This window comes from Dermacentor variabilis, chromosome 6 (assembly GCF_050947875.1).
Source record: "Dermacentor variabilis isolate Ectoservices chromosome 6, ASM5094787v1, whole genome shotgun sequence".
Classification (NCBI taxonomy): Eukaryota; Metazoa; Arthropoda; class Arachnida; order Ixodida; family Ixodidae; genus Dermacentor; species Dermacentor variabilis.
In genome coordinates, this window is record NC_134573.1 from 120560972 (window position 1) to 120583987 (window position 23016).

At 45.6% G+C, this 23016-nt stretch overlaps 1 protein-coding gene across 6 annotated transcripts in view; it reads left to right on the forward strand.

The window, feature by feature from the left end:
* Positions 1–23016, forward strand: part of Reps (RALBP1 associated Eps domain containing) — a 70043-nt gene that overhangs the window by 11034 nt on the left and 35993 nt on the right. For all 6 annotated transcript variants that reach the window (XM_075695646.1, XM_075695647.1, XM_075695648.1 and 3 more), the window contains exons 6-10: positions 7494–7608; positions 9544–9729; positions 10376–10439; positions 17504–17655; positions 19425–19546. In XM_075695646.1, coding sequence (XP_075551761.1) covers positions 7494–7608; positions 9544–9729; positions 10376–10439; positions 17504–17655; positions 19425–19546 — 639 coding nt within the window. The remainder of the gene's footprint in view (positions 1–7493; positions 7609–9543; positions 9730–10375; positions 10440–17503; positions 17656–19424; positions 19547–23016) is intronic.

Sequence of the window (23016 nt, forward strand, 5' to 3'; positions counted from 1 at the left end):
TAGAACCACGGTCTCCTGCGTGGGCCGCGATGGATGGATAGATGGATTTTATGAGCGTCCCTTTTCGAATGGGGCGGTGGGTTGCGCCACCAAACTCTTGCTATTATACTGCCTAATTTCCTGCCTAGGTTAGAAAAAAAAAAGATGAATTTCCATAACCAAACTTCTGACCCCCTATTGTGAACTTTGTTTTTGTACGTCTCCGTTTTTTGTTGTTTCCCTGCTTTTCTTCCGCCAATCTTCAATAGCCTCTTACTAATCTCTATTGCGGACATGTTTACTTTCCTCCTGCTCTCTCTAAACCCAAGGGCTTCAAGGAGGCCAGTGGTGCCTAAATCGACTGCTGGGCAGATATCTTCACATTCTAATAAAACATGCTCCACTGTTTCCCTAGCTTTACCCCGCCGTAAGCACATGCTTTTTCTTCCTTCTTATAGCTCACTTTATAGGTGTGTGCTCTAAGACATCCTGATCTTGCTTCGAAAACTAACGAGCTTCCCTTCGAGTTATCATAAATTGTTTCTTTCCTGATTTCGTTTTTCCCTCTTTAGTAGTTACTCATGGCAAGTTTATTTCCCATTGCCACCCCCGATGAGATTATTTCAGCATCTCTGGCTTTCCGCTTGATTTTCTTTGTTGCTGTGTTGCTCACCATACAGGCCGCATACTTGCTAGTAAGTTTCCTAGTTCTTTTCCTGCACTGTGAATCAATGTTTTTCCGGTATAGATATCTCAACACTCTCCCAGCCCATTTACTTTCTTCCGTATTCCTCATTCGTTCTTCATAATCAATTTTACTGAGAGCTTCCCTCACTTCAAAACTTGTCCAGCCCATGTCACCCTGCACAGCTTCATTTGTAGTCTTCCCGTGAGTGCTCAATGCGAGGCGTCCCACTGACCTTTGGTTGCCATCGAGTCCTGATTGTATCCCTGATTTTAAGCAAACAACCGCATTTCCAAATATAAGTCCTAGAACCATTACACCTTTCCACATACCTCAGAACACCTTGTACCTATTGTGTCCCCATAGCACTCTGCGTTTCATTATGGCTACATTTCTCATCCCCTTTACTGTTATTGTATGTTCCTGTGTTTCCATATATATATTGCCTTCGTTTATCCCTATACTATGGTATTTATATTCTTTTACCCGAGGTCTATTTCCTGACCCTGTATTGCCACTGTCTGTTCACTGTTTTCATTGAATACTATAACACCCGATTTTCTAACGCTAAATTTCAAACCTAAATTCTTGCCTTCCTGTCCACAGATACGATGCATAATAATCATGCTCGCGTAATGATCACACCCCTAAATTTTGACTTTAAAATTCGATTTCTTTTTCTTTCCCTCGTAATGAACTCATCTCGAACTTGCCGCAGCGTTATGTCGTGTGCAGAATCGAGCTAATGATGATTGCGCTTACAACTTTGAATGCTACGCGAACAACTCAAGACATACCAAGCGGTTTGTATGCACCAACCATATTCTTGAGCAGATGCCCCATCTCGTTCCTTTCATAACTTTCAGCACTCCCATGAAAAAAAAAAATGCTACAGTCAAACTTGCTTTGGCTTTAATATTTGTAGGCTCTATAATGGTTGTGGTCAACAACAACAAAAAAAAAGGCACCTTTCGATTCCTCTCGTCCGCACTTGTGGGCACGCAACAAATCGCAAGTGGCAACGATAGTAGCCATGTTTACACTGATACGTTAGAAGTATACTCTTTTTATACACTGACGCTTGTAACACAGCTAGGATATTCGCCCACCCTTAGCGGAAATGTGCCATATTAGGATAGTAGTGAAGACAAATGGCTCAGTTTTCGCAGCATGCCCACCGTGGTTTCTATGTCACTGGCAGCCAAGCGCGCCCATCTGTTTCTGTCCCCTCAAATTGGAAATTGCTACGTTAGTGCCGCAAACTTGCTGATATTAATATTATTGTTTACTGATACGGAAGAAACTGTTTCAATGCATGAAATGTACTCACGAGAAGAAAAAAAATTGCATTCAGCAGATTCGGCTTGCTCCACCAGCCACCATTTTTGTTTTGGTGTCCTGGGGCACTATAGCGTAAAACTATTCCAAACTTTTCTATTCCAATTCTGCAATCAGCCCACCGCGATTGGTCAAAAGCGTTTTTGGACCACCTCCACTTCACCTGTCTGTCACGCGACGTCGCGAAAACCGCGATAGCTCCCCATCTGATATGACGTGTACACACTGATTATGCATAATTTGACCGAGCAAAACACAGTTATTTCTGATTCGACGGCTTTTTGCCATTAGCCCTCGGCTGTTGGTCAAACATTTTTATGGCTGCACCCACTTCACCTGCCTCTCATGCAACATCACAAAACCACAAAAACTTACCTCTTCAAAGCGATGCGTACACGTTAAAGTGCTTTAATATGCCGAACAAAACTGAATTTTCCCCTGAATAGCTGCAGGCTGCCCCGTTCCGAAAGGAATAAAAGACAGCTGCCACTGATCGCACCGTTACTGGCTACTCATCCCAGCCGAAGAGCATGGGTTTATTTGCGTGTAATTAAACTTTTTGCATGGCCATGTAATGTTTCCGAGAACTGTCGGCACATTTACGACCTCGTCCTGCCAACTCTTCTTTGCATAGCGTCCGTTTTAGCATCATTCTTAAGCTTCCGTTGCATGCCGCCGCGATTCTCGACGAGCCACCGCAAGCTAAGTAAGAGAAAGCGTACCAGTCGCAAATGCCGGCACCACCCTCTTCATCCGGTTATCGATATTCGGTGCAGAAGCTCGGCCCCATCAAATCCCTCTACACTTGAGCGTGCTCTTCGCCTCTTGTGAGCCAATTAGGTAAGACAAGCCGCTCAGTACAGGCAATGTTATTCGTTTTTCAAGCAAACAAAAGTGATCTCCTATGAATGAAGGGAGCATTTGGTTGGTTTGTTCAGACAACCCTGTGGGTGACCGCCCGATGCTTGCGACGGCTGTTTCGCAAATTTGACGTCAGGAGATTGGAATAAAAATATGTTGGAATAGTTTTACGTTATACGGCCCCTGCACTGTTACAGCGTCAGCCGCCTGTTTATTGACATTTTATCATCCCACAGCAAAGGTGGGATGAAAAAAAAGTTCTTTTATTTTCGCGGAAAATTTCGCCCGCGTAGTGATTGCACTCCTGAATTTGCGTCAATTTTTTTTTGACAAAAAGTGTGATCATTATGCGAGTAAATACAGTATTAGCCAGACATTGCAAATCACTTTACTTGTTAGCTAGCAACACAATGTTATCCACATAAAATAAACCTGGAAGCTGCTGCTCTGCTACTGTACCTGTCTGTTTGTATGAGAGATTAAACCCGATATTTACTTCTAGCGCCATCTCCATCCTCACCATGTACGTCATAAACAGCAGTAGGGATAAAGGGCACCCCTGCCTTAGTCCCTTGTTGATATCAACTTTCTCCTCGCTCCGCATTTCTTCCTATTTAACACAAATGGTATTTTCTAGGTAAATCTCTCTCAAAAGCTATAGACAATCATCGCCTAAGCCTTCCCCTTACAGAATATCCCACAAAATGTTGCAGTCTACGTTGTCATACGGTCCTGTAATGTCTAAAAACGCCACGTATAATAGTCTGCTTTCTACTCTTGATATTTCAATACACTGAGTAAGAACAAATAAGTTATCACTCAATCGCCTACCTATTCTGAAGCCATCCTGAAGTTCTCCCAAAATGCCATTATTCTGTACCCATGCTTGCAGCTTTAATTTGGTTGCCTGCATTGCTAACCTGTATATTACTGATGTAATAGTCAGCGGTCTATACGAGTGAATCCTGTCTTTCTCCCCATTACCTTTATAAATTCATTCTACTTTGTCGCCAAATGTGTAGTATTTGTCTGGTACAGTCAGCGACCATTTATTCGGACCTCAAGGGGACTGCGGAAATGTCCAAATAAACAGGTGTCTGAAAAAGCAGATTAAGAAAAAAGAAAGAAATCCTTTATTTCCATGCACTTATTTGGGCTCGGCAGTAGGCTTGAAGAAATCGTGAATGCGCCGTCGCACGCTGTTCTGTTTACGCGCAATCAGATAAGCCTGAATCTCAGAGAAGGTCACACAGTCACTACAGGCGGCTGAAAGCACAGTCACTGCTTGCACACACACTGCATGCGACGGCAGCGTAGCACATGGTGCGTCATCTTCCGACTCAGAGTAATCGCCCCGCGGTGCAGCAGAAACCTGGCGAATGATCTCACCGTCGTCGAGTTCTGTGCATTTCAGTACAGCAGTGTCAGCACCTGTGAAACTGTCAAATGAGACTGTGTCCGGAATCGCAATGCAACCACTGCTCAGGTCTCTGCAGAACATTTTCCACGTCAGTAGGGAGCACATCGGAAGGCGACAAATCCTAGCCCTCCCGGCACCCGCTTGCCAGCATTCCCCAGTGCAGTCTGTGCAGGCACTGTCGGCGCCATTAGGCACTTGACGCGATGTTTCCGTAACGTCGACACAGCACACTAAGTAAACACCACCATGCCGTCACGCTGACACCAGTCGCACAAACAAAAAACTTGGCCTACTCGCAGTGTCGTGCAAGAAGAAAGAAACAAATCAGCTGCTGGATTGTCTTGACATGGCTTACTAAGCTGAGACTGGAACAGCTGTAGCCACTCTATCGAACCAGGCAGAAACGATGATGATCGGGGATTTGCAGTAGCGAGTGGGGCAGCAAGGAGACTCCGTTCAAAACAAAAATGGTGTTCAGCAAGTTGAACCCATGCACCGGCCAGAGTCGGTGCGTCCGAATAATCTAGCATGTCCGAATTTTTGGAGTTCGAAAAATCAATCGGCGACTGTATTCGTTGCGATGCAGCGGAGGCGAGGGCCATCTGGAGGTGGTGCGAGAAACAGGGCGCGCCGCTCCGTGGCCTCCAATACATGTGCACGCCGATGCCCGCAAGTGGCGGACGCCATGGCCGGTCTATGTATGGTGGAAACACTGGAAAAGGAGTTTCTTTCAGTTGTCGCATAACAGAATTTTCTCGTATATTGAAATGACAATCCCACGATATCATGTCTGTAGGTTGTGTGTTAGTAAGACTAACTAACATTCTACGTATTTTAGCTTAAGAAATTCAGTTTGTTCAGTAACTTCCTTGTGCCACATGGAGGACCTTGGTATGGGTGGTCCGAAAATCTCTTTGCGTAAATGACGCCGAACGCCTAATGCTGGATTTTCTGCTACACAGGGCCCTTAAAGGGCCCCTTACTAGGTCTGGCCATTTTGAGCTGACAAGTGCAAAGCATACATTGGACGATAACGATTGTGTCTGCAAAGTATTAAATCGCTATGCGCCACAGAAAGATCTGAAATTTCAAACCGAACGCTGTTTTCCCTTCTCCTCATGGCCGCCACATTACAAGCTGGAGGATGACATACACGTGCTAGTGTGCCTGCATACACGTGTTTGTGCTGTGACGTCGCTCGTGGTGACACGTGACTTCGAGAATTATTCAAGGCAACATCTGTTATTTGTGTAATATGTCACTTGAATACAGTAGACGAATTAAAGCTCAGAGAAATAATAAAACACACAAACTGAATGTTTGCATGTTTCTGTTTTCGCACTGCAGCAAGAGACATGTGCTTCCGTTTCGTCGGCTTGTTCCCACATTGTGCAGTCGCGCGAGCAGCCACTTAAACTAGGTCAATTTCTACCGTGTTCCAGTGCAAGATCATGCTCTGTGATCCGCTTGTGTCTGCCTCGGTATTCCTCTAGTACTGACTTTTACCACCAGTCAGCTATCCTGCTGCACGGCTCGCAAAATCGTGTGCTGTGAGAAACGAGACAATCACAACTGCTCACACGCGACGCCGTCAGCAGAAGTGGGCCGCGCCGCGAGAAGGCAAGGAGAAAAAAAAGACATGAAGGCAGGGCCCGTAACGTATATGTCACGCAATCCTCAAGGTCTGGTATGGGAGAATGCAGGGCAAGTGGAGAGAGTGTCTCACTTGGTAGTGGAGCTCGCCTCTTGAAACCACGGGTTGGCGGCACTGAAATATTTCTATTTCGGCTATTAATGAGCCAATTTGAAAAATTTTTGCGGCACAACGCTCCTTAGAAGACAGTAAGAGCTTCCAGCATATAACCAAAATTTGCTATGGGGCCTGATGAGGGGCCTTTAACCCTGTTGTGTTAGAAACTTGGCAATAATAAACAATGTCACAGTTCTGTAAACTGCACCTTATAATGCATCTAAAACAGACAAAATTGTAGTATTATACACCATTTTGAAGTACAGCTTAGACCACTTATAATGTAACTGCTTGTAGTGGATAACCAGCCATAATGTGGCCTTTTCTGACTCCCACTTACTCTCTCTGCAGAACTCCATCTATATGCATACTGCTTATAGTGCAGTTGCGCGATACGAAATAGCGGTTATGATGCGCCTTCTGTGGGACAAATCTGCGCGCGCTATTGCGCTTCTCAACCAGCTGATAGTAGAGCAGAGCAATGAGGGTGATGCGGAGGAGGAAGAGGAGATACGGAGCGAACAAACAAGGAGAGGGGAAAAAAAAAGACTGCAGCATGATGCGGGTGCACAGGGGTTGCCGATCAGTGGTGCACCCTCCACACTGAATGTGTTCTCATTGTCGCTTTTTGGTGGCATTGGCTCTTCAGTTTGTGTGCGTCTGCCACTATGTGCATCGTCGTGAAGTGCAGATATCGCGCTTGCAACCTTGGCTGCTGTCAGTTTAAGCGGTGCTCCGCAAATTTAGTTCGGAGTTTTAGGCTTTGTGTCCACATGTGACTCCAGCGACTTATTCTGTAAGCGGTCTATGCTGTAGACTGCTAATTTCAGAGCTCTAGTACTTTGGTAAAAGCCTTGTAAACTGTTAACGTAAGCTGTAAGTTCATATATATCACGTTTGTCTGCTTTAGATGCTTTAACAGATGCACTTTACAGAACTGCAATATGTATTTGCTTTTGGTGCAGAGTTGCGTATTTGTAAACCTAGTGCTTAATTTTCTTTTTTAACTTATGGATTTGTGGAACTTTTTGCAAGAAATGTTAGGCTTTAAGTTAAAATTCTGCTTTTTAGACCCTCTAAAATTTAAACTTCCTCTCAAGTACAACAAATTTTACCCAAACTGGTCCAGCGGCCGCCTCATAAAAGCATTTCTGCGTTTTGCAATGTTCAAATAGGAAAATTGGAGTTTGCTCTGAACTAAAGCTTCCTCTAAAGGCAATATAGGTCCAGAAAGTCAACAAAGACTTGTTGAGCCTAATGTAATCGATGTAAATAAAGAAGGTCTTGCCTTCATTTTGGTGCTTTGATTTTGGTTTGTTATGGACTATATCAATTTTGGATTGTACAATTATATTTTGGTCCCGAGATATTATTAACAAAATTTTGCTGTTCATTAAGTTTGTTTAGCTGTTCACTGCCTGTTAGTGCAAGTGCATAACAAAGCTTCCTCTGTGGTGCAGCCGTATGGCCCAGCTGTGGCTGGCTACCCCCAGGTGCCCCCTAGGGAATCACGGGACTCTTCTCCCGAAGTGCACTCAAGCTCCGACAAGACGTGGACCAAATTTAACCAGACAGGTGCGGTTTTATTTCTGCCCTTGCTTTTCAAAAGCTCTTGGTAGCACCTAGTTAGACGATTGTGAAGATAGCGCAATTGCGAAGCAAATAACTGTGGCATGGACTGCTAGAATTTTCAGTGCAACCTCAGGAGCAAAAGATATAGAGACCATGAAAAACTTTGACTATCATATGCCACAGCTGTGCAAAGTAAAATTCTTTCAGTACATTGCATTAGCGATGCGTGTAGACATGGGCTACCCATTTTCTTGCAGCATTTCTAGGCTGTGAAAAAAAGAAAATTTATTCTGTTATCTGTGGTCTCTCAGGCTTGCTCTTGACTTGCTCTTGATTTGAAAACCAAGTATTCAAAATTGCCGAAACATTCAATATGATGTGAATGTGCAAAACAAATTGAATATATGGCTGGCCGAGCAAGAGCAGATGTGATTCTCTGTGTTTGTTTTATCTAACCCGTGTGCCTAGTTTTAGGCCACTTGACCTGCTCCTGTCATGACAGAATCTAGTGCATAAGGTCAGCTCAGCCACTGGTCAGCTGAGCTCTGCGAGAAAGCCAACCTCTCGGTGGCAAGGGGCACAGGTCTGCAAGCAGCAAGGACTTAGTATAGTGCAACGAAAAGGAATTTGAGTGATTGTGAAAAAAGGAGTCCAACTGCAATAAGAATGCTTTTCTGGGAAATACGTATAGGTCCTATGGGCCTATGTGTTCTCTCCCACTGTCCCCATCTTTATTTGCGGTCAATATGATATACAGTAAACACCAACTAGGCCAAACTGAAGTTCTTCTATTCACAACAGTAATGTCCATCCATGCACCTTTGCGCTGCTAGTGTGTCAGCTGCTTGCCATGCACTCATCTGGCCCTTCAGTGCGAAGCAGCGCACACCTGTTAATTTAGCATAGAGCGATGGGCAATTCCTGATCGGCATTGCCGCAATGCCTGCACGCATCACCCTATGCTAAAAGGGTCTGCAGTTTAACCCTGTGCTAACAAAATCGGCGGGGAAAGGGAAAAAAATTAGCTTTCGCAGGAATTTCATTGTTGTGAAATGAGACCACACAGACAGCAAATGGAAAATGAAACTTTATTGTCAAAATTTCATTAGCCTACTTTCGTGATTCTTCTGCGCCATGTAGTGTTTGTGGTCGCATAATCTCAAGTTTCTGAGACATGGTGCCAAGCATTCACTGGCGTTGTGACAGCAAGTTCGTGGTCATCTAGTGAGATCTGTTCATGTTTGCCTGAGCATGCGTGACACTGATAAAACTACAAACCCTACGTCGTGAAGTTGCCTCTTTGCTGTCGCCATCAATGCTCCGCCTTTCTAGCAAAACTGTGACCTTTTCCGTTTTGCTCAGCATGAATATTCGTATCTTTTTACTTTTTCATTTGTGGGCACCGGCTGTGGGCACACAAGCACCATCACCCATGGTGTCGAAGATTTGTGCAGCACATGCAAATCTGAGACGCCGTGAGCCACATCGATGCATTGCTCTTCATGCGATCTGCATTGCACACACTGGCGCTGATTACCGCATTATTATGCCCTGAGCTTCTTGCGATTTGCCTACAAGTGCTTGCTAACAAGGTACTATCCACCAGGAATGCTCTGGGAACTGGTGAAGTTGGTTCTACTGCTGAAACTTTGATACCTCGAATTAATGAAATTTGCGATTTAACCAAGTTTTACTCTGCAATTATAACTTCATTATACCGAGGTTTGATATCGAGGTTTGGCTACACATCCCTAGTTGGGGTTATAACCATGTTTATTTTTTCTTTCTTTTAAATAAGTTGAAAGTACACTTATCCACTTCCACTCCCGGTGTCATGTTGATGGTTACATTTGAAGCTGTGAAGTGTGTGGTACAGTATCTACAGTTACGAAAGCATCTGTCAGTACTCCTCTGAATGATCCCCTCTGTACGGTGCAGGTGATGGGCAGCTAAACTGGAGCCACTTTGAAGAGCACCGGCAGCTACTGGGAAATGAGGAGGACAGCAGCGACCGGCATTCAAGCGACGATGACCACGACGTCTGGAGCATCGCAGACGACCAGCGCGACTACTACACTAACCAGTTTCAGCTCATGCAACCGGACCTGCGGGGGAAGATCACTGGTCAGTGCCCAAACTGAGGGCAATTTTGTCGGTGATTTCTGCAAGGTTCCTTTGTTCATTTTTGCAGTTAGCAACTTGCATTTGCCGTGCTACCAGTAGGAAAACGTTGAGGCACTGTCAACAGCAAAGCTTCCGCATTCTGTAGCAGATGTGTTATCGCACTACTTGAAATGCAAGCCGCAGACCACTTAGTTATTGCGCAGCCTAGCTAACTGAAAACGGGCAGCAGGATTTGCAAACAACTCAATGTGTCACGAGCCATGTTTGACGTCTCATGGGCCGATCGTGACTCCTCACGCACACTTGCTAGGCTGTGCAAGAAACATGCCATCTACTGATTGCATTACAGTTTGGGCCGATTGTACCTATGCTCTGCTCTATGCATTTATTGGCAACTAACCGTGTCACAGTTTCTTCATTCCTAAACTGTTTCAAGCAATTTATACACAGTTCGATAAATGCTGACGCTCAGTGCACGTCACAGCATTTGGGAAGCCTTGGAGATATTGCCTTACTGAAACGTTGCCCACTTCAATTGCAAAGACATCAAAAGTTTATGTATGCTTGCTGAAATGTAATAATTTTTTTATTAGATTTGGTTTCCTTACCAGTCTCTTGAAGTCTTATGACTTCTAAACGTTTTCAGGTGCAGTTGCCAAGGAGTTCTTTGAGAAGTCAAAGCTTCCTGTTCACGAGCTATCCAAAATATGGTAAGTGAATTCCTTGTTGTTGTGAAACACTATTACAGTCACCGACTGATTTTCCAGACTCCAAAAATTCGGACATGCTCGATTATTCAGTCTGCTTCACGGCACCGTCATTCTCCCCATAGACCATAATGTATAATAACTGCCGAAAGTTTGGACACCTTGCAACCTCTCGTCTGATTTTGCGGACACTCCTTGAGCTAACTCGATCGAGAGCACCATGCACCGACTCTGACCGGTGCATGGTTCAACTTGCTGAACAACATTTTTGTTTTGAATGGAGCCTCCTTACTGCCCCACGAAGTGGCGCTACTGCAAATCCCCGCTCATCATCATCATTTCGGCCTTGTTCGATAGAGTGGCTCTACAGCAGTTCCGGTTTCAGCTTAATAAGCCATGTCAAGACACAACCTACTGGAACTCCAGACCTGCACAGGTATCCGGTTTCTGTGGGAGCCAATTGCACCCACTCTCGTTCAACCATTGGCCGTTGGTGTCGCTTTTGTAACCTGTTCGTCCGCTACTCTATGGTTGACTGGTGCAGCGTTGTAATTGGTACGAAGGCTGTTGTGTTGTGTTGTGTGTAGTTGACGAGTTTTGCTAACACAGTGACAGTGATGTTACAAGGCTTTGATCGGTCACTTGGCTCCAAAAGTTGACTGCCCGAACCTAAAAAATGTCGGAGCGTGTAGTCCGCTGCTCTCTAAAAAAGCGTTAAATAGCCACTCCTATTGCCTTTTTCAAGCAGATTATTATAAATCAAATTGCTTATATAGTTCGTAAAGTACACAACAGTTTCATTGTATGTGTTGTAAAATTCGCTTCTGCTCTCTTTAGAAACTTGAAACCACCGCAATGTTCGATGACAAAACGATTACCACTCATTTTAACTCTTAAAAGTTGTCCGTGAATGTGTCGTGAGTTCAAAAAGTGAATTACGCACACAGCTTCACTGCATACGTATCTTAAGCACCATTGTTATGCTGCCGCCGTACCATGCAGAAAAGCTAGCTTTACAGTTTGAAAAGTGTTCCGTGACACCATTTAAGGCCTGCAGAGCAGCACGTATTAAAGCACTGGGATCACTTTTGCAGGCTTTCTACTGAGCTATACATCCAACGACAATAAAAACAAGATATGCTCACCTTTCCTTGAAATAGAATCGATCAACCTATTGTACATCTCGGGCGGAGGACTTACTCGTGAATACTTTTACTATACTTTTACCAGATCATCTGCTTTTCACTACAGCACACAGCAGTAAATCCTAATGTCATCTACGACACTAGGCTATCTGTAATAAACTAAAGAAAGCTAGATTATCCTATGAATCTTTTTAAACAATTTTTCCAGTCTCTTACGGAGGCTAGGAAAGGGAAATTTATGCCGTCGATCTAGCATTGCAGCTACCACCTACGCTCGTTGTTTACATTTCTTGCACCGCTCCTCCTCTTCTAGTTTCACTATTCAAACGCAAAGCATTCGCAAATATGTTTTCTTTTGTATATTTGTGAATTAATTCATTTACCGCCAATACAAGCGCTTTGTGCTTGCCGAAATGGCAAGACAAGCGCTGAACAAATCGCAGAAGCAGACGACAGCGAACAAGTTATAACTAGCGCCACTCTGCTCGTACATTTTGTCCCTAGCGGCAAAAGGGGCGTGCTGGAGCAGGGAGATCTGTGCAGGTCTGTAGTTCAGTAGGTCATGGTCAAGACAATCCAGCAGCTGGTTCGTTTTTTCGCGCACAACGCTGCGGGTATGCCACGTTTTTAGTTTGTGTGACTGGTGTCGGCATGGTGGTGTTTGCTTTGTATGCTGTGTCGACATTCTGGTGATCCAACGCGGCATACGGAAACATATCGTCAAGTGTCTAGTGGCACCGACAGTGCCCACGCAGACTGCGCTGGGGAATGCCGGGAGGCCTAAGATTTGTCGCCTTCCGATGTGCTCCCTACTGACGCGGAAAATGTTCTGCCGAGGCCTGCGCAGTGGTTGCATTGCGATTCCGGACACCATCTCATTTGACAGTTTCACAGGTGCTGACACTACTTTACTGACATGCACAGAACTCGACGACGGCGAGATCATTCGCCAGGTTTCTGCTGCACCGCCGGGCGATTACTCTGAGTCAGAAGGTGACGCACCATGTGCTACGTTGCCGTCGCATGCGGAGCGTGTACAAGCAGTGACTGTGCTTTCAGCCGCCTATAGTGACCGTACGACCCTCTCCGAGATTCAGGCTTATCTGATTGCACGTAAACGGAACAGCGTGCAGCGCCGCATTCACGATTTCTCCAAGCCTTCTGCCGAGCCCGAATAAGTGCGTCGAAATAAAGGATTTCATTTTTTTTTTTTCCTCAATCTGCTTTTTCAGACACCTGTTTATTCGGACATTTCCGCAGTCCCCGTGAGGTCCGAATAAACGGTCGTCGACTGTACTTGTGAAGTACTGTCAGGCAATCTCTTGATAGTTTTTGGTAAAATGACAGAGGTGCCTCAGCAACAACAAAAAAATATTTTCTTTAATGGCAGGCACACTCTAGTGTGCGTGCACAAGATAATTTACTGTAAAAGCCTGTTAATTTGAATTCTGCAGGGATGCTACGAAAGTTTAAGTTCTACGAAATTCGAACTAATGAAAGTCGCAGAAAAAATAGCTCAGTTAACGCACATATATAATCCGTCGTCGCCTGAGCATGCGTGCGCACACACTATGTCACATTGGCGAGAACAACATGTATAATTCGGCGCACTGGCTCAGCCAACGCCGTCTGATGTGCCCGATTCGAGATGGCTCTTGCTCCATCCACGCGTTTGTCGCACCAACCCACAATGTGTGGCGCTGAGAAAAAAGGTGCCCATGCCACTTTGCCAACAGTCGCTGACAGCCGTTCAAAGCATCGCGCCGGTTAGGGATCATCGTACACATGCTCCAAAGAGAGCAGGAGACATCATTTCAGCTGGTGCACCACAAGTGGCCTAGCGTGACTGGACGCGCACCGAAAACGTCAAACTATAAACACACCTTTGCGACACTGACACTCAATGCAGGAACAAGAGCTGCAATCTGAAATGCACTCACGAAACGCACCAGAACCTGCTGCGACGTTCGTTTCCGTTGTACTTTCATAGCTGCACCGATTGCACACTGCTGAGTTCTACTACAGTGCAGTCCACTTATAACGATATCGAGAAAGACGGAAAATATGATCGTTATAACCGATGATCGCTATATCTGGACTGCAGTTATAAAAAAAATTTTTTTTTTTAAACAAGGAACATACCTTCGCAGCTCCGAACTCCAATTCACTACTTACTCTAAAGAATATATGATGTAGACAGTAGGCCGTAAAAAACAAACTTTATTTCTAGCGCCAATGACCGTGTCAATGGTTAGGCGCACCGAAATAGTCCGAAATCTGCACTTGCTTTTGCGGCAGCTTCAGATTCACAACCGCGGTGTGCATGGATTCCAGTTGCTGCGCGAACACTGGCGGCAATCCTTTAGCATGCATAACATCAATTAAGGAGTCGATCGACGACAGTGCACTTTGCGTGGACATCGTGGTCAGGGTCAAGGAGCCACTGTCGATCTCGTTGTCACTGTCACTGATGCCGTCGCCACCGTCGCACAACTTTGCCGTCTGTCGAGACAGCACATCTTCGGCGATCGCCTCATCGGTGACTTCATCGCAGAACGAGGCAGCACTGTCTGCAGTCAAAAACTCCTCCTTCGACACAACACCTGTGTCACCAGTAGGAACGAGCTCCCAGAGCTCGGTATGTCAGCGACTTCCACCGGGTCGGTCTCAGCGGGTTGGGGAAGTTCGTCCTTACGCACAAAGCCCGCCTTCTTGAAGCAATTGGTGATGAACCACTGGTAAAGCGCCTCTTCAACATCGGCGTACAACGGGTCTCTAACCCTTTTCCGCTGATCGGCATGGCCGTGATAGCTCCTGCCTTCACAATCGCGGTGCTCCCGGTTTTCAAGATGGTTGATATCGTTAACTGGACGAGCTCATACTTCACGAGGGCGCTCACCTTGAAGCCGCATCGAGAGTCCTGCAAAATATCCATCTTCGTGTCAAGCGACACAGCTTTGCGCTTTGTCGGCGCCATCTTCTAACTGGGTTGAACCATTTGAACCGTTGGTTGCACGCTGCTCCGGTGGCGTCAGCCTGCTATCGCGAAAGAGACGTGGGACGGGCGCCACCGCGCCGCTTTGCTTGTCGCTTTTTTTTTTTCTTTCTCTCTCTTTCGGAGCGACTGTGGCCGACGCGCATGAAGCAGCTAGCGCCATCTTGTGGCACGCTGCACCTACTCAGCTATTCTCCGGTGCGCGGGCGGGGCGAGACGCGTTGCGCGGTAATGGCGGCAGATACGAACTTACGGAGGTAAACATCGCCTCGTCTCGACATCGTTCGTTTCAGGAAACTAAGCAGCGCAAGTGTTACGATTATTTGGCACGGAAAACGCTGTCCAGACTGCAAAATTTTGATCGTTATATCCGATATGCGGTGAATAACCTATCGTTATAAATGGTTTTTTTCCCCATAGACCTAATGCATAAAATGACTCTCATGTCGACCCATCGTTATAACCGATATATCGTTATATGTGGTATCGTTATAAATGGACTGCACTGTATACCTATAGGTGGCATCCAAGCACGTAACCCTGCGATGCTTTCCTTTGCGTAATAGCCAAAAATCTTAAAGGCTAAGCTTTTTGGTACTGTGAGCGCCCATAAACGTCACGGCCATTATGTTTGAGACATTACCTGGTGCCACTTCTTGGCAAAACGTATCGTAGAGAAAGAGCATAGCCTCCAAGATGTAGCATAAGAAAAAAAAAAACATGCGTAGCTCTGCGTCCGCATTCTTATTTTGAAGGTCCTGACAGAGGGAGAGAACTGACCTGCAATAGAGGCGTTGGCCATGCCTGGCCAAAGTCGTCTCTCTCCAATGAGGCCTAAACAAAGGGCCGCAGATTAAAAGAGCAAATCTGCACAGCTCGCGCGGCGACGCCAGCATCGCTAACATGCTTTCTAGCACTCTCCCCATCCATGATGCCATGCAGTTCAAATTATTGGTGGCAGTGCGAATTTCAGTGTGAATTAGCAGGATGAGTTGCATATTGCTTTCAATGTACATTGTTGGACGGACCTTGGCGGCTTCTTCGAATTATCCAAAATTGTGAATTAATGAGCTTTTGCATTATTACATTTGAGATCATATATGTGGCATTAAATTGCACCAATGTTGCACAATTGTTTCATGTAATGATCGAACACATGAAAACCTGCTTAGTTGAGTACAGTGGAATCTCGATAAATGGAAATCACCTAAACGGAACTGCCTCTTAAACGGAACACCATCTTCATGGTTGGTTTTGTATTCATGCAGTTGTATTCAGCTTTGTCTCTCAGTAAGTGGAATTCCTGATAAGTGGAACCAATTTCCCTGGTCCCTTCAGGTTCCGTTTAAAGAGCTCACTGTATTAGCACAAGGAACTTGAGAATGTTTTTCACCTCTGTGGCAGCACACTTGCTTACACCTACGACATTAAATTAGAAGCGTACGCATGCAGCCAAACTATTCACGTTGACAAGTAGAATGGGCACTACTTCTGCATCAGTAATCTGCTTTCCAAGTCTGTATGAAGCAAGTGCAAAGTTGCACCGTGCAAGACATCGCTGGTCTCCATATCATAACGCAGTTGAATCTCGATAATTCAAGCTTGAAGGGGCATGAAAATTCGTTGGAATTAAAAGAAGTTCGAATTAGAAGGACTTGTTTTTGAAGTATTTGTGCACCATAGCACGATGCACGAACAGTGTGAGTTGGAAATATAACAGTGCGCAAGCGTACAGCTGGTGAGGACCACGAAACTGCCCACGCCGGCGGGGCTAGCGGCGCCGGTGGTGATGCAGAGGTGAAAATGCACGGAGACCGTCGAAGATGAGGGAGTTCAGAAGGAGGGCGTGGGGAGCGTAGTTGCGAGGAAGGGCGAGAGGGAAGCAAATTTGCTTTCCTACCAGCTTGCTGGATGGCGCTGAGCAGTGGAGTTGCCGAGACCAAGGCTGGGCCTCTGCTGTTGCTTCCCTCTGCATGATCGCGTGTTTTTTCCCTCATCTGGTTACAGATCAGCGCTGTGTTTACCTTCTTCGTCCTGCATTCTCAACACGGGTCCTGTCTTATCAAGATGATGATGAAGTTGCTGCTGATCATAGCTAATCATGTTGGTGTGCTCCCTTCTGTTGCTGCATCACCGCATTAAAGGAGAATGACGTACTGGGTGTTGCCTTCACGTCTTTGTATTCAGGGTCTGTCTCGTCATACAGAATCGGATGTGGCGCACTGTCTCCGACAACCTTTCCAGTGGGACATCTCGGTTTACACGCGTCATTGTAAAAAAACGAGCACGAGCGAGGGCTGACATGAGCAGACGATAGTGCGAAACAAGTGGTCCGGCTGAAACAGACGAGAGTATGAATAGAATGGTTAGGCAGGTCTGCATGATACCAGTTTACCGCGCATACGTCACTGTAGGGGCCACTGTTATTGGTCTCCTCCAGTTGCGACTTGCTTGCTGCCGTGGTGAGCCATTAAACATCTGCTCCCATGGCGCACGTTTTGCTGCTAGTATGGCTGAAGCATCGCAGCGTGGCGCAGAAACGGCGACCTTGCCATTTAAAAGAGGGTAAAGTTTCTGCCACAGTTTTTTAGCACACGGCGTTGAGGGATTTCTCCTAAGCCTTTCCTCTGTGGCAGGGTCAGAGCAATGCTGTTCGAAGGCGCTGCCACCTGATTTGGTGCACTGTTGAGAGCATCTTCGGAGTGCGGTATGTTCGGATTAACCGTCGCAAATGCTTGAGCGTTCAAATTACCGTGCGTTTTCACCCATTAGAATGTGTATAACTTCGACGGGACCACGGCGTCAGTTCGAATAAACCGGAAGTTCGAATTAAGCGTGTTCAAATTAACGAGATTCGACTGCATTGTTAGCCCCTGCGTAGAATTGTGTGGATTGTGCATGACTTGAGAAACCGTGTCTGTGTGCAGGCAACTGTCGGATGTAGACAAGGACGGTGCTCTGAGCATCGAGGAGTTCTGCACAGCGATGCACCTGGTGGTGCTGCGGAGGAACAACATAGAGCTTCCGGACACCCTGCCGCCTTGTCTGGTCCCTAAGATGCCTCCAAAGGGTGTGGATGGTAAGGCACTTGCCCAACTGTTTTCTTCCTTAATACAGTTTCACCTCATTATACAGATCGCATTTGACATGAAGATACCTTTGTTATATTTGATGTGTTATAAGCTGACACGCGGACGTCAATGAAGGAAAAAGTTTGTTTGGTTTGTGTGAAAAAAATGCAAACATGGTGGCTCTAGCTGGCCTGGAAAGGATCTTCTGTCGATTTTGATGACCCGTCAGCAGGTTGCTTGGTTGATACGAGGCAGGTGAACAATGTTCAATTACAAATGCATGCTTCACACCGTCGAACCCTTTAAACCATGTATGCCTAAACATTGACTAGGTAGAAACATGAACATCTTGCATGAAAATTCTTTGGGGCTTCAGAATGTAGAAAGCAATATGTAACACATCCCGCTAATTCACACTGAAATCCGCACCGCCTCCGGTAATTCTAACTTCGCGCCATCGTGGTTGGGGAGAGCGCTAGTGCGTGAGAGCACGTGCACGAGCAAAAGCCACGCAGCTTTGCTCTTTCCATTTGCAGTCCTTTGTTTAGACCTGACTGGAGAGAGATGCGTTTGCGCCTGGCCAGGCACGGCCAATGCCTCTGTTGCAGGTCTGTTCTCTCCCTTTCTCAAGACCTTAAAGATAAAAACACGGACGCGGTGCTACATGGTTTCGTTTTTTTTTTTTTCTGTCTCTCGCTCTCTCTTTTAATCATGTTACATCTTGGAGGCTATGCTCTTTCTGTACGAGGTGTTCTGCTGAGAAGCGGCACCAGGTAATGTCTAAAACATGGCGTCCGTGCCATTTATCGGCGCTCGCAGTACCAAAAACCATAGCCTTTGAGATTCATGGCTACTACTCAAAGGAAAGCATCGCTGGGATACACGTTTGGATGCTGCCTATATGTATAGCGGAACTCGGCAGTGTGCAACCGGTGCAGCTACGAAAATATAACGGAAACCAGTGTCGCAGCAGGCTGTGGTGTGTTTCGCGAGCGCATTTTAGAGCACAGCTCTTGTTCCTGCAGTGACCACCGACGACGTAAAGGCTCATTTATAGTGCGACATTTTCGGCGCACGTCGCTTGTGACCAGTCAAAATGCCGTCCCCTCTAGACTTCGACACGCGATCTGTCGGCTGCTCTCTTCGGAGCATGTGCAGAAGTATCCCCGGCCCACACGCCACTTTGAACAGCTCTCTGTGACTGTCAGCAAAGTGGCATGGGCACCTTTTTTTCTCTGTGCGGTGCATTGTGGGTCAGCACAGTCGGTGCGACAGACGAGCAGATGGAGCAGGAGCCATCTCGACAACGGGCACATCGGACCGAATTGGCCACATCCGTTTACGTTGGCTGCACCAGTGCTCAGAGCTACAAACATTGTTGCTCTTGCCAATGTACATGCGTGCGCGTGCGCATGCTACATCGGACTATATATGTGCGTTAACCGAGCTATTCTTTTCCTACTTTCATTAGTTCGAATTTCGTATAATTCAAATTAACGAGCTTCTACTGTACCTGCAAAATGCTTTGCATAACCTAGATTCCCACAGTGAATGGGACCTGCATAATTTTTTGCGCATTTTTTTTAATCTTTGAAGATCTTTGTAGCGTGACTGTGGTCGTGTGTCTGTCACTGCCTTGTGGCTGTACCTTCTAGAACTGGTGCTGCACGAAAAAGCGCTGGCATGAGTAATAATGTGCTAGCTTTCAACGTCACTTCTACAATGTCACAACGTACATCGTGGAAAGTTCTGACTTTTTCTTTATTGCACATTGTAGCTGTGGATGCAACTGCCTACCAGGTTCCACCGCATCCTGTCACCCAGCCTTTGCACATAGCCAGCCCCAAAGGCCACACACCGCCCCCTTCTAAAGAACCTCTCTCGCCACAGAACAAAGAAGTGAGCCTGGGTTTTGTCATTATTTCATCAACAGCATGTAACAAGAGAAAAAAACAACGTTTTGCCTTCTGTGATTGCCATGCGTCGTGCCATGTACCAAAAAAGTCTGGAAAGGACTGTATCTACACTTTTAAAGAATTCTTTGACATACGCATGGCGAGTACCAGAAAGAAGCTAAAGTAGCATGAATAGATTGTTAGTCAACCTTCTGAAGCCTTCAATGAGCATGTTTACCTAGGCCACGTAGGTGAAGATCTGAATCGTGAGAATGAAATACCCAGGCAGACAAGAATAAATTAACAGGCAAGCACTCTCGTGGCAGGCAAGCACTCTCGTGGCAGGCAAGCACTCTCGTGGCAGGCAAGCACTCTCGTGGCAGGCAAGCACTCTCGTGGCAGGCACTCTCTAGTTATGAATGGCAGGTTACTGTTATCCTTTAAAAGAGATGTATGCAATGAGTGCATTGCGTCAGTACTGACACTTTGGGCTCAAACTTTGAGCATAGCAGAGGATTCGGAAGCAGCTCTGGACTGTGCAACATGCGGTGGAACGAAAAACAGTAGGTGTAAAGGTAAAGGCCAGTTACAACTAAATTTTGGACCGCATAGAAAGCCTAGTTTAAGGTAATCTAAATATAGAGGCGCTTCCGTACAAAATTTGATGTTTAAAATATGAACGCCACGAAAAGCCTGCTAAAATACTCAACAGAAAATACTCAAACAGAAAAAGAAAAAAAGCTGTGATTACCGCTTGCTGGAAGGGACTCATGACCTAAGCGTGGTTCCTTGTCATGATCCCACAATCTTGGAAGCCACAGTGCTGCGTAGCATAGATACCACGGCCACCTCGAGCCCTCTATCAGTGTAAGACACTCAGGCTACTGCATGCTCCGATTGGTCTCTGTGGTTCTCCAGCCGTGGCTGTACGAGCCAGCTCTAGCGCCGGGCCTTGCATCACAGTGACGCCACCAGGTGCATGAATTGTCCGCTTAGTAGCTATTTTAATGCTGCTAACAAAAAAAAATTATGCAATTGACAGCTCTGTGGCTTTACCAAGATTGATTCAGTGGTTTATACTATTTGCTTATAACAAATTTGGCCAAAGTGGAATTTAATTCCAGTTGACTTTCTTGAAAGGCTGAAGTAGGGCAGTATGGATTAGAGAGCAGACTCATATTATCGGATGTTGCAGTAGAGACTAAGGAGGAAAAGAAGTGATATTGGGGGTAAGTTGTGCATTGTGTAGAGCTGGTAAGGGCGTATATCCATTACTGGAACAGGATGGTTGCTAAAAGAAAACACAATTAAGCATGGTGGAGAATGAGGCGGTGTGATCAAATTGGGAAATTTTTTGAGCATAGGATGCTGTCAGCTTGTGCAGTACAGAGGTAATTGGAAATCGATGGAAAAGAGACCTTCGTTTTGCTGTGAACTTAAAAAAAGGTTGATGGTGATGTTAAGCATGAGAAGAATAACCTTGAGTAAGGAGGGCACAGACGGAAAAACATTCCTGGTCCCTTCATGCTACTGTACGTCATGTGTCGTCTGTGCCAACTTAGCGTAGTTTTTTTTGCTTTGCCTGTCATTACCATTGCATTGTGCACTTTCCCTTTGCTTTTGTGATTGTTGCAACCACGTTAATAAAACGAAGCATGTAACCGCTATTGTACAGCTTGGTTATTAACAGATTATGCTACTTATTTGAGTAATAGTTAAGAATTACCTTTGCGGCCACTAATCGAAAATTTAGTTTAAAAGTGCAAGATGACATGTAACTTGCATGGTATCCTTGTGCGTAAAACTGAAGCGAAGCAAATGTTTGGAGGTCAAATTGTTTTTCTTTTAACATTTCTATTGCTAAACTATGGTCCATAGAGTTAATATAACTAGATCCAGAGGCAAAGCGCCCCGTAGAGCCCATGCATCGAAATTGGTAACCACAAGGGAGCCCCCACATTACTACGTACGGTACTACACTGGGCAGGCATGCAGGCACAGCCAATGAGATGTTATTCAGATGAGATGTGCAATCAATGCAATCCCGAGTGCCTCTCTGTATGGTGGCGCCACCTAGGTCAGGCACCTTTAAACACATAAATTTTTCATAGAAATTTTATAAGTAGCCATCAGACCTTTCTGAAAATTATCCAGAATGAGTTTTTCTCTTTGTTTACATGTACGTGCTATGTGTAAATATTTGGTTTTATATAAACTTTTTAGTATTTGTAATGTTGCAAGACTGTGAGGTACCAACATGGCGGCGGCGTTACGGTTGCCACTTTTTTCGCCCAGCTTTTCCTCCTGAGTTCGTATATAACTCCGCCATTGTCCCAGTGGGATCTCTCTTTGTGAGCTCTATAGCTGTAGTGACTGTAAGCTTAGCTGCATAAGATCTGTTGTAATTGTAGTGTTGTAGCGAAACAAACCTTGCTAAATTTGTTGCAGACGCCTTTTCCATTGCAAGTCTGAACTATTTTAACATTTGCAGTCTTTATGCATTGTATTAGTACATTAGGTCAACCATTACTACTAATTGTGTGTGCTATATCTGGGGCTCCTTCAAGGTTGCTAATTTGTAAAAGGGGTGTTAATGACATAGCGCAATGACAAACCTTCAGAGCTGCTAAGCAATCAGTAGAACTTGTGCTTCCGCTTAGCAAAATTGATGGTGGCAAAAATGGCTCCCACTTCAGATCGAATTGTTCTGATGGCTACGCTCTCTCTACTGTATAGGTTGGCAATACTGTAGAACATCATTGATGTGATCCCACTACATACAATTTCCCGGCACCAACGTTCCCAATCAATAACAGAAAAAGATGACCCACTTGAGTTATGCTTATTTTTTACCGGTTCATATGTTCCCGAAAAACACGATCTCTCAGCGCCATCGTTCGCTACATTGCTGAACTGCAGTCACATGATACATTTTCCAGCCGTTAGATCCCACGTAAACAAGAAGAGGCGCGAGACTTGCGCACTCGAGAATAGTGTCCATCCACCCACCCGTGTCACGTGAAAACGCCGGCACACTCTCTGTTTCTTGTTCCAGCACCTGCACATCTCCGTCCAGGTCATCGCACGCCACGTTCACAGCTATCGCTGCCACCCCTATTGCAATAAGCATCTTCACCTATCTGTTTCACAGTACATAGGGCACAGTGCCATTGGAAGCGTACTGCATGCTTTTAGTAGGCCATAGCCCTAATGCGCTGCCATTTCCTTCTTCAGGAGGCACGATGATAGTGTCATGTTTCACTCCAGTGGCATCAAGCATGGCCCAACAGCTCGATTTCGTTTTGCATTCCTGTCGCAGTCTTAAAACATTACACAATAAGAAAACAGAACTTGGCGCGGGCCAGCGAAGCCCCCACCAGCTCAACGCACGTCGGCGTCTCGTGCCTCGTGTCGCAACAATTCGCACAATGCTTCGCATTAAGTAGATGTCAACCACAGTTGAGTCTGTCAATA